The 15,811-nt window shown below is 37.2% G+C and overlaps 1 protein-coding gene across 4 annotated transcripts in view; it reads left to right on the top strand.

The window, feature by feature from the left end:
* The window catches only part of LOC121870403 (lysophosphatidylserine lipase ABHD12-like), a 152,535-nt gene that overhangs the window by 34,638 nt on the left and 102,086 nt on the right, over window positions 1–15,811 (top strand). For all 4 annotated transcript variants that reach the window (XM_042372237.1, XM_042372240.1, XM_042372238.1 and 1 more), the window contains one exon: window positions 5,885–5,979. In XM_042372237.1, the coding sequence (XP_042228171.1) occupies window positions 5,924–5,979 (56 nt within the window). In that variant the 5' untranslated portion in view covers window positions 5,885–5,923. The remainder of the gene's footprint in view (window positions 1–5,884; window positions 5,980–15,811) is intronic.

Below are 15,811 nucleotides of genomic sequence, written 5' to 3'. Positions count from 1 at the left end.
AGATAAGCTTCTGAATAAGCTCTTCGTCCCGCACGCCCATGAGGATAATCATCTTCAGCTGTGTTTCCTCACAAGTCGACGAGTTCCCAGGACAAACGTCAACCTCCTCAGCGATGCGTCTGAGTCGTACGTAAAAATCGGCAAATGACTCACCCTCCAGCTGCTTACAACTGAGAAGTTCTCTCCTACGCAGAGCTTCGTTGCGGAGACCCTTGATATGCGTCTGTAAAGCATCCAAGACGTCCTTCACAGTCTTGTCTGTGTCGTGGGGAATTTGCAGGGTGTGCTCCAGGATACGTTGCGTCTCTAGGGTGAGACACATCCTCATCTGGATCAGCTGTTTCTCCCTAGGCAACCTTGATAAATCGACCATCATCGAATAATCGTCCCACCTCCGACGCCATTCACGGAATACCTGGAACGAGGCATCAGCTTGGAGTGGCGGTGGACTCTGAGCGAGTGCTTTCTGTGGGGGGGGCAAAGAAGTTGAAGAGGACCCTGCAGGTGCACCTGTGGACGAAGAGGCAGGTGTAGTAGCTGCTTGAAGGGTAACAGGTGCCAACAACTCGATAATGGCACTGAATCTGGCATTTTCTTGTTGACGTCTGTGATCCTCTTCACGTCTTCGTTCATCGTCTTCCTGTCGCCTCCTGATGTCGTCTTGTCGTCGGTTTTCTTCCAAAAACTGAATTAAATGAAGGAAGTCGACACCTGTGGCAGATTGCGGACGTGTGTAGTGGGGGCTAAGGGTGGGTGGGGCCGCTTGATCCACTTTCCGCTCCACTTGGAGTCCACTTACTGCACCGACATCCGTCTGAAGTTGGTCTTGTTGGGTATCTGAAGAAAACCTAATAAATTCCTGATCTTCCATATGGCTTGGTTTATTTCTCTCACAATTACTGTAATTAATAAGTGAGCAGAAAAGCAATCGTCTTTAAATGGAAGATATCTGCGAGCGTCTGTGAGTGTGTGTGTGTGCGTTCGTTCGTTCGTGCGTGTACTCGGGCAGGCGCCAGCGCGGGATGGCTGGCTCACTCGCCAGTGCCAGTCGAAACACGAACGGGGGTGGATGTCAAAACTTGAGCTCTCCCATAGGTCTTGAATAGGCTTCCCTCTTTTGTAAAAAGTGCAGGAACACAGGGAAACACTTTAAAGACACTAAAGGGCACACACAACACTGAAAAAGCACTTCACAACAATGCACTGTAAATCCAGGAATATCGTGTTGAGGTACGCGCCGAGAACCACTAGACAGGAGGAGTTGACAAGATGGCGACTCCGAGAGATTTTCTGTGTCCACTCCAATTCTGAATAATGTGATGTCCCAGCTAAACACTGTGCCATGTGGGAGACTCAGATGATCCTTATAATCAGGGGTGAAGGAAACACACTGATGTCAAGTTCGTAAGTTCTATTTCTGGGACAAACACACAAAAGGAGTTAAGACAGGGGAAACAGCGTCCTGTCTTGGAATCTCTCTGGGTATCTCTATCTGCGCATGCGCGTACAGCACGCATGTGCCAAAAGTCTGAACTACACTCAGTGACAAAAGGGAGTATGATTATAACATATAATACAGAGACCTGAATCAATAATGGTAAATAGTACAGTTACATATTACAGCATATTTGTCTCATATATCTACACCGGTAACTATTATTTTAGGTGAGGATAGAATAGGATAAATATTAGTTTTATGTCATATTGAAAGTTTATTATTAAAAAAATATATACAGTGGTCCCTCGGTTAACGAACACAATTCGTTCCAGAAGGTTGTTCGTTGACTGAAAATTTCGTTAACCGAAACCATTGTTTCAATGGGATTTTGGGTAATTGGTTCCAGCTCACCGAAAATTACATACACAGTAAAAATAAATGCAGTAAAGTACACTTACTTTGAAGTGTGTATGTAGACGGCTCCTGGTTGTTGATGATGATGATGGGAATTAGAAGTGGGGGTGGAGGAGAAGGGAGTGGGGGTGGAAGAGAAATCACCCCATGCTTCATGCCGTCATTTCACCCATAAAATTTTAAGTTCACTAGGTGTAATTCAAGATTATTTTCTTTAAATCAACACTGCACTGTACTATATATTTGATGGTTACAAGTGTTCCCTGAAGAATGCAGTGATGGGTAGGGAAACACCGGGTAACACTGAAGTCCGTTTATTATGGATGAGAGAAATACAAGTGGTGACTAGCGTGTGCCATGCACGGCTCACACAGTCAGACTGAGACTGCCTTGCCATATGGCAGCCTCGGGGCAATGTTGCCACATAACACGTGCAGTGTTGCCACGTAATTATATATATAAATGCTACTCGGCACAGTAGCTTATTTACAAGGTTGCTACTTGGCACAGTAGCATAGATACATAACCTACAATATTGTCAATATGTTAAATAAATTTCAGAATGACCAATAATTGTACTGTAAAAATGTAAAAATACTCTGTGTTCAAGAGACCCAGAAGCAAGATGCTTCCTCCACTGAACAGAAATACAGACTGAGGCCTTGCTGGGTTAGTGAAGTGGCTGATTGGCGCATCAAAAACTAGTTCCCTGTACTGCAGTTATGTTAAATATGTGTTAAAATGATTAAAAATTTTAATATAAAACTTGGAAAATTATTGAATAGTACAACCTTCTTGATATTTACTCAAATGGGAACGAATGTAAGCCCTAGAACCTATTTCTGTATTGGTGGACTAATCTTCCAGCTGGTGAGCAAGCCAAAGCATGACGAAACATTTTCGTAAAAATTTCGTTAACCGAATTTTTGTTCGTTAACCGAATTTAATATTCTTATGGAAGGTAATTCATTAACCGAGGGACCACTGTATATACAGTATTACCCCGCCTAACGCGGTTTCACTTAACGCGTTTTATCATATACGCGGTGCCTCGCCAGAGCTGAACTTTCACTTAACACGGATTTTTTCCACATATACGCGGTGAGTGTCCGGCTCGAGACGCTATTTTTAGATTTGCCCCCACCCGCCACCCTGCCTGACTGCCTGTTTTAGCTCATAAAATTCATACAAATTACCCGGCCAGAATATAATTTACATTGCTGGAATTCTTATAATTTGGTGATCATTTTGAATATAAACATCATATATTTTGCATTAGACATACAAATTTTAGATAAAAATTTTTCTCAAATTAACTATGTTATCTTTTGTGCAAAATAAATGACATTTATATTCAAAATATTCCTGGTCTTACAAGGAATCCAGCAATGTCAATTATATTATCCTAACTTTAATCTGAGGTATTATTTAATACTAAATGTTAAAAACTCTGGAAGGGAGGATTGGTGGGGGGTGGGGGGGAGGGTTGGGACTGACCGCGCGGTTGGAAGAGGGGGGGAGGCAAGGTGGGGTACTTTGATTGACAGATAGTGTCGTGAAGATTATTTTTTTTTTATTAACTGAAGATATTTGTTTTAGCTCATAAAATTCATACAAATTACCCGGTCAGAATATAATTTACATTGCTGGAATTCTTATAATTTGGTGATCATTTTGAATATAAACATCATATATTTTGCATTAAACATACAAATCTTAGATAAAAATTTTTCTCTAGGTAACTATGTTATCTTTTGTGCAAAATATATGACATTTATATTCAAAATATTCCTGGTCTTACAAGGAATCCAGCAATGTCAATTGCATTATCCTAACTTTAGTTTGAGGTATTATTTATTAAAATTTAGTGGTTTTCCCCCAAAAATTTCTCTGAGAGGGAAGAGCCGGCAGTGTAGTGTGACAGGGGGAGGGAGTTGAGTCCATTATTTGAATGGACATTAACTTGGCGACTGTATTTCTCTATTTCTCTTAAGTATTAATTGTGTGCATGTACCATCATAAAATTAAGATGTTATTTTTACTACAACATAGGTATGTGCCTTCAAAAAGTGGAGTTTGGGGGTCGGGCCGGTTTCTATTGGAATTAATCCCATATGTTCTGTTGTTCACTTAACGCGGATTTCACTTAACGCGGGACCCTCTGGGTTCAATTGACCGCGTTAAGTGGGGTACAACTGTATATAATTTTTTAATGGTGTTAAAAACCAAATTGACCTTTATTTTTGTGGGAAATTATATTTAAGGAGATGTGGCCCCTTTAATACTCTCAGCAGCAAAACAATTTTCATTGTATTTGGTCAGTCACTGGGAAGCATTTGTCAACAGTTCAAATGCCTCAAATGGCGTCATGGTGTATGGAGCAGATTTATTTATTTATACTGTAACAAGAAGTGTGAAAAAAAAAAATATGAACATTGCCAATCCATTTTTAAGGTGAGAAAGAAGTTGTCATTTGTAGAAAAATATAATGAGTCCTGGTTAACCTGTGATACTGCTCCAGAGTAGTATACAGTATTATTGGTAAAACTTTAGTTTCGGTCATCCATGTATTCAGATATCCAAACTACAGTGGTCCCTCGGTTAACGAGCACAATCCGTTCTAGAAGGCTGCTCGTTAACCGAAAAACTCGATAACCGAAACCATTGTTTCAATGGGTTTTTGGGTAATTGGTTCCAGCTCACCGAAAATTACATACAAATGAAAAATAAATGCAGTAAAGTAAACTTACTTTGAGGTGTACATATAGAAGGCTCCTGGTTGATGATGATGATGGGAATTAGAATGGGGGTGGAGGAGAAGGGAGAAGAGAAGGCATTCGGGTGGAAGAGAAGTCACCCCATGCCGCCATATCACCCATAAAATTTTAGTTCACTTGGTGTAATTCAAGATTATTTTCTTTAAATCAACACTGCACTATGCTATATATTATCAATATGTAAAATATATTTCAAAATGACCAATAATTTGACTGGAAACAGAAAAAAAGCATTTTTGCTGAAGAGAGTCTGAAGCAAGATGTTACCTCCACTGAAAAGACACAGACTGACGCCTGTATGGTGTGTTGACAGGCTGTTTGGCGCGCTAAAAACTAGTTTCCCTGTACTTAAATTGTTAAATAATTGTTAAAATGACTAAAAATTTTAATATAAGACTTTTAAAATTATTGAATAGTACAAACTTCTTGATATTTACTAGAATAGTGAGGAATTTAAGCCCTAGAACCGATTACTGTTTTGGCGGACTTATCCGACAGCTAGTGTGCAAGCGAAAACATGTTGAGGGGCGCTCGTGAGGAATTCGTTAATAGAGGGAATGCTCGTTAACCGAAGTTAATCTTATGGAAGGTAATTCGTTAACCGAAATTTCGTTAACCGAGGCGCTCGTTAACCGAGGGATCACTATGTTTTTCCGACATTTTTTAACATGTTTTGAATTAGATTAGGTTAGGGTGGTTTTGATATGTTTTGAATGATTTTGACCTTCATATCTGTCAAAAATTACTAGTATTTGTGATATTCCCCACCTAAAACCCTATACTGGAGACTAGTACCCAACATACGAACACATCTGAGCTCTCTGACAACACTGGTAACATCAACAATGAATGTAGAAAAAATTCACTGCCTCCCCAACAAATTATTGTGATTTTCTCGGAAATGAATAATTTGCGACGCAAATGCTATAGAAGAAAAGTGTCTTTGAATTGTCTAAACTTCTGAGTACTAAGATTCTCTGGATGATCGAAACTAAAATAATACCATTATTATTAATAATATTTATTATTATTATTATTATTATTATTATTATTATTATTATTATTATTATTATTATTATTACAGGTATTATTATTTTTATTGCAGAGTACTATGTACTGTATGTTGTTATAAGTTTTTCTTGTTAAGTTGCACCTCTTACTACACACAGATTTGTACTCATGTTACTCAGAGAACCACAAACTCTTTGTTTTTCACTGTAATACTGTGTGTTATATTTTTTTTATGTGTTCTCAGGTACTCATTCAACCGAGAGGCTCACTGGTAACATAGAAGATGATCAAGCGACTGCTGTACCTCATTTTCCTTATATCATTATGGATAAGTGGAATGTAAGTTACGATATAATATAGTACTGTACTTTAGTAGTATTTTCAGTGCCATGAGTACAGTCTCTATCTGCAGAATTTTTTTCTCTTGAATTGGCTTAATTCGTACATGTAAATAATTTTGGTAATTGTTTGAGAGTAAATCAAGAAAAAAATTACTTTTCTCAACTGTCGAGTAACACCCACAAGTTATGTCTGACATTAATGTTGTAATCTAAATGATCCATACAAGCTTGAAGTCTCAAATTACATAAACAATATGAAATTTGTAAAAAATTTTATCACATGTATGATAGGATCTCTGATATCACTTGAAAGGGGAACTGCCTGGCTTTAGCCCAGCCAAAAAGAAATATGTCAGTCCGTCCTACATTTTTTTTTATATTCCTTACATAAATAGAAATCTGCATGCTTACAGGGTACTGTTTCCGAGGCATTACAAAATGATTATTTTATGGCTAACTATAAATTCCTCCTTTTTCTGTGCAGTACAGTAGACCCTTGCCATTCGCTATTTCGACGATTCGCGGTAAGCAGATGCTGGCTATGGTGACTAGCTTGCAAGTCTTTTCCTGCAGTGCAACAAATCACCCCATGCAGCATCTCATGTTGTACTCTCAAAACTTCAGTGTTTCTGTGTGAAATGGCCCCTAAAAGACTGCCTAGTGTCAGTGCTAGTGATGCTAGTGGAGTGAAATGTGAAAGGCAGAAGTCAGTGATGACCCTGACAAAGAAAGTTGAATTATTAGATAAGTTAAAAGAGGGGATGAGTGCTGCTGTGGCTGGTCGGTTGCTTGGTATAGGAATACAGTCGTGCACTAAGGAGTCAGTTTCCAGTGTTGGAAGGAGTACTGCATTGCAGACTGCATTACCAACACCAGTGAAGCATTCAATGAGCTGAAACCAGAGACAGTGAATGCTTGTTGGCAAACCTTATGGCCTGACTGTGTGAATAACTTCCAGGGATTTCTGTCTACAGTAAAGGATGTGAATGACATTGTGAGTGTTGTACGTCAATTGGGTGGTGAGGAGTTTGTGGACATGGCTGCTGAAGATGTGGAAGAGCTGATTGATGGGCATGGAGAGGAACTGACAGAAGAGGATTTGGAAGAGTTGGTAAAAAGTGTTGAGGCAGATGAAGAAGAAATTATGGAATTGCAGCAAAAAAGTTGGGGTTTGAACAATTTTGGTGAACTATTCCGATAGGTAAAGATGGTATAGTAGAACGTCAATTTAAAGCGATTTAATTTAAGATTATTGATTTAAAATGACACCCACAATTAAGTACAATGTTTTAATTTAAATCAAATTTTTCCTATTTTGCACGAGTCAATCTGGTGCATCATATTTTAAAATTCGCACTTAATGTTTCTCTGGGCACGCTACACTGTCCTAAGGGCAAAGCTGTACTGTACATGTACTCAAAATAATGTACTAAATGATTACTAAAATTTTTGTCTAGTGCAAACTATAGCATGATTATATTCAAATTAATCACTACCTGTATCTTATAAGAATTCGAGTAATGTAAATTATATTCTCCTCGGTCACTTTTGTGACATTTTATAAACAAAAAACAAAAACTCCATCTAAAGGACATAAATAAACAAATAAGTACTTCACTAGACCTTTGGCGCATTTGTCAAACATGTCACCTCCCCTTTCTCCCTCCCCTCCCATCTTCCCACCCAGGGTTTGGTGGTTTTAGGCTTTAAGTTTTTATCTTATATAATATCTCAGACTAAAGTTAGGTGAATATGATTTGCATTGCTAGAATCCTTGCAAGACCGCGAATAATTTGAATATAAACGTCATATATTTTGCCCAAGAGATTAAAATTTTAGCCCTTTGAGTTCAGTGACATTTTATAAGAGAAAATACTTAGTCACTCTTAAGGACAGATAAATAAATAAGCACTAGACCTTGGCATCAACTGTCACACATATCACCTCACCCTTCCCCCATCTTCCCATCAGCTGATCACTAGTAAACAGACCATTTCACGTCCCATAATTTTAGCTGTGTTAATTTATGAGTGTTTGATTTAACATAATACTACAAAAAACAATGTTTTGTTTATTCTAGGAGATGGGCGGAGGTGCATCTGGGTAGATTCTCAGTCATTATAGTATTTTGTGTTTCTCTCAAGTACCAAACTAAATTGTCCATTGAAACAACACTTCAATTTAGTGTGAATTCGGTTTAAAGCGACCTCTCTTGAAACGTATCTCATGTTATATCGACATTCTACTGTAACTGATTTCATTGTTGACCACGACCCTTCCATAGAACGGAGCCTTAAGATTGTCCGAGGAATCAACCAGGTATTGTTTCCCAACCAGGAAATGTTTATTATTTCTGTGGGGTTGAAATTCATGCCTGTCCATGTGTTGAGGCATTTAGAAAAGGGTAACAAGCTGTGGATATTGTTAGGCACAACGTACATCACCATTTCTGACATTTTCATATTTTTCTTTTAAATTTTATTTTTTTCAATTAGCAAATACTATACCGGTAACTGTTTGAAATATAGTGCCAGTAAAACTCAGCATTTAACATAATTTTTAAATATTTCAATCATAATTTTTTTTTAAATAAAATATTTACAGCGTAATTCAATTTTGTGGCATTTCACATTTTTGGTATGACTTTTTTATAAAAAAAAATCTCAAAAATCTTTTTTGAAGAATACCTCAGCATTAACAACCATGTCTGTAATTACCGGGTAGCTGCCCTCATTGGTCAATATTATCATTCATCTCTAATAAGTGTTTTTTATTTGTTTTCATTATGTATAATTTGTCAAAAAAATATAATGCAAAATAACCTGTAGGAATATAACCCCAACACATAACATTAGACATACCGTATATCTCGGCCTACAAGGCTACGGGGTGTATAAGACGACCCCCAAAATTTCCATTTAAAAAGTAGGTTTTGAGCTCTATTCGCTGTACAAGACCAGTACCCCAAATGTGACACTTACCATTGGGAGCTTACTGACCCAGTAGTCCTTTACCAACCATCCCACTGACCAGTGCTGTTTACACATCCTTGGTTATTTAAAATAAGGCCAATTCACTTCAAGTAATGGCATCAAATGTTACCGGCTGGTGTAGTGTAAACACTAGTGATGTCACTTAAGCGTCTGTTATTTAACTGGAACTAATGTCGGTGTCGAGTAAAATTTTTCCATTTACTTGAAATGGATTTACCGATTTATTTGTTTATTTATTTATTTATAATATACTGTAATATATTAAACACAGTGCAAGTATTTTCTTTAATTTATAAACTTGCCTTGCGACAAAGGGAGGCTATACCCGGTAGGTGAAGTTTACCTGATACATTTATGGTTGCATCATCATTAAGGATCAAACTCCGAATCAGATGACGTGACTTTTTCTTCATTCTCATCCTAAATTTAGCATGAAGAAAACTACCACTGTCGGTAGTTTCAAGAATTATCGCAGTCATTTACTGAATAGTCTTTGTAAAAAAATAAATTTTAATTGAATTATTTATAGGAAATAAGTCTTATGATCAGTAAATGTACTGGTATGCATTACTGGCCATTTCGGACACAAAGACGGTAAAAAATAGCCCTATCTCCCCCGTCTTACAGCGGCCAATGGGAAGCGTCTTGGTAATTAAATTTTGTTTGTTTATTTTCATTTCTTGTCTAATTTATCATGTATCAAAGTAATATTACTAAAAATTGTGTAGGTAGTAGGCAGCTACCAAACAGGGAGATACTACTGCCTGGGAAGATATTGAAAGCATAATGTAATGTCTAATGGTAGACCCTACTTCCATATGTCATCACAAAAATTTTGACCAAATCCCAGGTTGCTGATCTGACTTTCTGCCTCATTTACACACAATTGCAGTTTCAATTGTTTCTCTTACTTTGACAACACAACATACATACATTACAGTATAGTCTGGATTTACGTGGTTTTTGTTTACACGTTTGGTCATTTACGCAGCACCTTGCCAGAACGAAATGTTTTAATTATGCTGTAAATTTCATCATTTACGTGGGTGAAGTATAATTTGTTTATTTACTGAAGATATATATGTTTTTAGCTCATAAAATATTTAATTTACATTGCTGGAAGCCTTACAAGATGGTGATCATTTTAAATATAAACATCCTAAAATTTGCATTACATACAAATTTTAGATGTAATTTAAGAAGATGATGAAAATGAGCAAAAATTTTATCTTTTGTGCAAAATATATGACGTTTACATTCAAAATATTCCCTGTCCTGCAAGGAATCCAGCAATGTCAGTTATATTATCCTAACTTTAGTCTGAGGTACTATTTATTAATAAAAATGTAAATACAGTTGTACCCCACTTAACGCGGTCAATTGAACCCAGAGGGTCCCGCGTTAAGTGAAATCCGCGTTAAGTGAACAACAGAACATATGGGATTAATTCCAATAGAAACCGGCCCGACCCCCAAACTCCACTTTTTGAAGGCACATACCTATGTTGTAGTAAAAATAACATCTTAATTTTATGATGGTACATGCACACAATTAATACTTAAGAGAAATAGAGAAATACAGTCACCAAGTTAATGTCCATTCAAATAATGGACTCAACTCCCTCCCCCTCTCACACTACACAGCCGGCTAACAGATGGTCGGTCGGTCCCTCCCTCCCCCCCCCACCCCCCACCAACCGTCCCAAGGAGATGTGTGGGATAACCTCAAACTAAAGTTAGGAAAATATAATTGACATTGCTGGATTCCTTGTAAGACCAGGAATATTTTGAATATAAATGTCATATATTTTGGACAAAAGATAACAGTTACCTAGAGAAAAATTTTTATCTAAAAATTGTAAGTTTAAAGCAAAATATATGATGTTTATATTCAAAATGATCACCAAATTATAAGAATTCCAGCAATGTAAATTATATTCTGACCGGGTAATTTGTATGAATTTTATGAGCTAAAACAAATATCTTCAGTTAATAAAAAAAAAATAATCTTCACGACACTATCTGTCAATCAAAGTACCCCACCTTGCCTCCCCCCCTCTTCCAACCGCGCGGTCAGTCCCAACCCTCCCCCCACCCCCCACCAATCCTCCCTTCCAGAGTTTTTAACATTTAGTATTAAATAATACCTCAGATTAAAGTTAGGATAATATAATTGACATTGCTGGATTCCTTGTAAGACCAGGAATATTTTGAATATAAATGTCATATATTTTGGACAAAAGATACCATAGTTACCTAGAGAAAAATTTTTATCTAAAAATTGTAAGTTTAAAGCAAAATATATGATGTTTATATTCAAAATGATCACCAAATTATAAGAATTCCAGCAATGTAAATTATATTCTGACCGGGTAATTTGTATGAATTTTATGAGCTAAAACAAATATCTTCAGTTAATAAAAAAAAATAATAATTCTTCACACGGTAACAGATGGTCGGTTGGTCCCTCCCTCCCCCCCACCCCCCACCAACCGTCCCAAGGAGATGTGTGGGATAACCACTAAATTTTAATAAATAATACCTCAAACTAAAGTTAGGATAATATAATTGACATTGCTGGATTCCTTGTAAGACCAGGAATATTTTGAATATAAATGTCATATATTTTGGACAAAAGATACCATAGTTACCTAGAGAAAAATTTTTATCTAAAAATTGTAAGTTTAAAGCAAAATATATGATGTTTATATTCAAAATGATCACCAAATTATAAGAATTCCAGCAATGTAAATTATATTCTGGCCTGGTAATTTGTATGAATTTTATGAGCTAAAACAGGCAGTCAGGCAGGGTGGCGGGTGGGGCAAATCTAAAAATAGCGTCTCGGACACTCACCGCGTATATGTGGAAAAAACCCGCGTTAAGTGAAAGTTCAGCTTTGGCAAGGCACCGCGTATATGCGAAAACGCGTTAAGTGAAAGCGCGTTAAGCGGGGTAAAACTGTATGCTGTTTTTCCCCAAACATATCTTTGGTAGGGAAGGAAGGTGGGGGGGTAGGGAGGGAGGGCGGGACCCAGCGAGCGTGGGAAGAGGGGGGAGCGGAGGTGGGGTATTTTGATTGACAGATAGTGTCTGGGTGAAGTATAATTTGTTTATTTAGTGAAGATATTTGTTTTTAGCTCATAAAATTCATACAAATTACCCGGCCAGAATATAATTTACATTGCTGGAATTCTTACAAGATGGTGATTATTTTAAATATAAACATCCTAAAATTTGCATTATGCATACAAATTTTAGATCTAATTTAAGAAGATGATGAAAATGAGCAAAAAAAATTATCTTTTGTGCAAAATATATGACGTTTACATTCAAAATATTCCCTGTCCTGCAAGGAATCAAGCAATGTCAATTATATTTTCCTAACTTTAGTCTGAGGTACTATTTATTACTAAAAATGTAAATATAATGGTTTCTCCCCAAACATTTCTCTGGTAGGGAGGGAAGGACCCAGCGAGCGTAGGAGGGGAAGTTGAGTCCATTATTTGAATGGACTTTAACCGGCGACTGTATTTCTCTTAAATATTAATTGTGTGTGCATACCATCATAAAATTAAGATGTTATTTTTACTAGAACGTACGTATTAAGTCTGAAAAAGTGTAGATTGGGGGTCAGCCCAGTCTCTCTTTCACTTAATCCCATATGTTCTGTTATTTCGTTTACGTGTTTCTCGTTTTACGCGGACCTCTACGGGTTCAATTGACCGCGTAAATGAAGTCTATACTGTATATTGTTTCTCACTTTTAATCTTTTTTTCATTTTTGTATTTATTTTGGCTCTTTATTATTACTATTTTATTTTAAATTTTGAATTTTTTATTAAAAATTTTATTTACTATGAATAATTATTATTATTATTATTATTATTATTATTATTATTATTATTATTATTATTATTATTATTATTATTATTATTAGTAGTAGTAGTAGTAGTAGTAGTAGTAGTAGTAGTAGTAGTAGTAGTAGTAGTAGTAGTAGCCTTAACAAACAAGAATTTACAGATGCCATTGCTCTAAGGTACGGTTGGCCAGTAGATGGTTTGCCCTCCCAATGCGTGTGTGGCTATTCCTATGATGGCGATCACGCCATGGTTTGCAAGAAGGGGGGCTTCATATGCATGAGGCATGACGAGGTAAGGGATCTCACAGCAAATATGTTGAAGGAAACCTGCCGGGACGTCATGGTAGAACCGACCCTCCTTCCACTGGATGGCGAGATCCTCCAACACAGGACTTCAAACACATCTAACGAAGCCCGTGTGGACGTCAGTGCTCGAGGATTCTGGACGCGGGGACAGCGAGCCTTCTTCGACATCAGGATTTTTGATCCCATGGCCGTTTGTCACCGTAACCTAGCTCTCGATGCTGCACATAGGAGGAACGAGAACGACAAGAGAAGGGCATATGGGGAGAGAATTCAAAGTGTCGATCAAGGCAGCTTCACTCCGCTAGTGTTCACAACCTCTGGTGGGATGGGCCCAAGCGCAAGATGTTTCTACGCCAGACTCGCGGAGCTGATCTCCGAACAGAAGCAGCAGCCCAGAAGTTATGTCACAGCCTGGATGAGATGTCGACTGTCCTTCTCTCTCCTTCGGTCGGCTTTGCTCTGCCTCAGGGGAACGAGAGCTTCTGCCCCTACTCCGTCAACTGCTGCAGATATCGACTATGAGGCTACAGTCACCGAATGCCGCATCGATCTGCGGCTCAACTAATTTAACACAGATAGGATAGTTGCTTATGTATTAGGATAGTTAATATTAAGGTAAATAAATGGTGGCGAAGGTGTGGCTATTGGGGGAGGCTGGAGGCCACGTAAAAAAGTAGTAGTAGTAGTAGTAGTAGTAGTAGTATTTGTATTTGTATTTGTATTATTATTATTATTATTATTATTATTATTATTATTATTATTATTATTATATTTTCGCCCCCAGACCCCGATGTGGGTCAGTGACTTGTGCCCGGGTGGGGTAATCCCCCTTAAAAAAAAAGATAATACTGGTAATGCTATGAGTGTGTTATAAATATATTTATTTGTGGAATTATTATTCCGATCATTATTTGTAAAACCTACGTGGTCTCCCAAGGTAAAGCCTAACGACAGTCTGCGTGGGTGTGTCGCTGAGAACTTCTTATGAAGAGTAATGTAAATAAAATAGTCTAAATGAATTATTTTTGGGAAATACGTATTATTATCAGTAAAGAAATGCATTATTGGCCAACTCGAACACAAAGGCAAGCGGGAAAATGACCCCTAGAAGTGCGTAGTGACAGCGAGTGCTGGATGTAAAAAAAAACACTTCCTTTTTTGTCTCGTCACTGGCAAATGGCAGGTGGTGCATGATGATAGCTGCGTTTATTACCAGGGTATGTTGTTATTTTACGGTATGTAAGACTGGTTTATAATACATTTTTATTATTTTAATATACCGGTAATCTTATTTTTAATCCAGCTTCCCAAATGTAAGTTTCAGTATAAAATAATTAGTGGTAGGACCGTGTGAGTGTTTTACGATGTTCTCCATCACCACTCTTGACACGCTAAACAACAATATGTAAGAGGTAAGAATTTTATACCCGGTATTTAAGACGCCCCCTAATTTTGGGCTGATTTTCTTAAGGTTCAAATTCCGTCTTATAGGCCGAGATATACGGTATGATAGTTTAGCATGATAACATAGTGGTCCCTCCAACAAGCACAATTGGTTCCACAGAGTCACTCGTTAACTGAATCTATTATTTCAATGGGATATTGGGTAATTGGTTCCAACTCACAGAATTCCCTTTAAATTAATTAAACAGTACATACAAAATACTGTTTACCGGTAATAGAACTAACAAAACATTAAATATGAACAAAATACTGTACAGTTCTATACAGTTCACTGGACAATAATAAATAAAAAACAGTAAAATATTTTAAAACTTTGAAGTGTGTATGTAGATTGTTGCTGGTTGAGTTGAAGGGAGGAAGGGAATTGGAAGTGGGGGTGGAGGAGGAGGGAGAAGAGAAGCATTTTAATGCTTCTTGGAAAGCAAATCACCTTCCATAATAATGTCAGAAACCTCTGGAGAGACAGATTCTCTAACAAGAAAATCCTCTGTCCTCCTTTTTGGAGAGGAAGACGGAGGTGAATCATCTTACTCGCGCTGCCTTTTAGAGAAGAAGCTGTCAAGTGTTTGTTGTGTGGCATTTCTCCTCCTGATCATTAGCTGGTTCTTGAAGAAGGAGACCACTTTGCCTCCATAGCACACAACATAGGTTCTGTTGTTTCCACATCAGGGTGACATATTTTTATTTATTTATTTATTTTGTATTTATTTATTTATTTTTATTTTTATTTTTTTTATTTTATTTTTATGGGGATTAGCCCACCCGGGCACAGGTCACTGTCCCACATTGGGGCCTATGGGACAAAAATGTAATAATAATAATAATAATAATAATAATAATAATAATTCATAGTAAATAAAATTTATAATAAAAAATATAAAATTAAAAATAAAATAAGCTGTTTTTTCTAAAAACCAGTTTTTGTGATATACAGGTACTCCTCGACTTACGACGGGGTTAGGGACCGACATCCAGGTCGTAAGTCGGAAATGCTTAAATAACACACAGAAAATCGAAAATTTGGGTGTCTTTTTCTTCTCAGCACCACAAAACACTCACTTTTAAGCTTGCCAGCCATTTTAAAGTGAATTGCAGATGATAATTTTGTCGGTGTACAGTACTGACTTTGGGACTCAAAAATACATAATTTGACCACATTTTGGTACGACTGAGGCGGTCGTAAGTGCGGGTGGACGTAAGTTGAGTC

Source organism: Homarus americanus, unplaced genomic scaffold (genome assembly GCF_018991925.1).
Source record: "Homarus americanus isolate GMGI-L3 unplaced genomic scaffold, GMGI_Hamer_2.0 scaffold40856, whole genome shotgun sequence".
In the NCBI taxonomy this organism is placed as follows: Eukaryota; Metazoa; Arthropoda; class Malacostraca; order Decapoda; family Nephropidae; genus Homarus; species Homarus americanus.
Note: the sequence above shows the minus strand (reverse complement) of the source record. Positions and strands in the feature narration are given on the sequence as shown.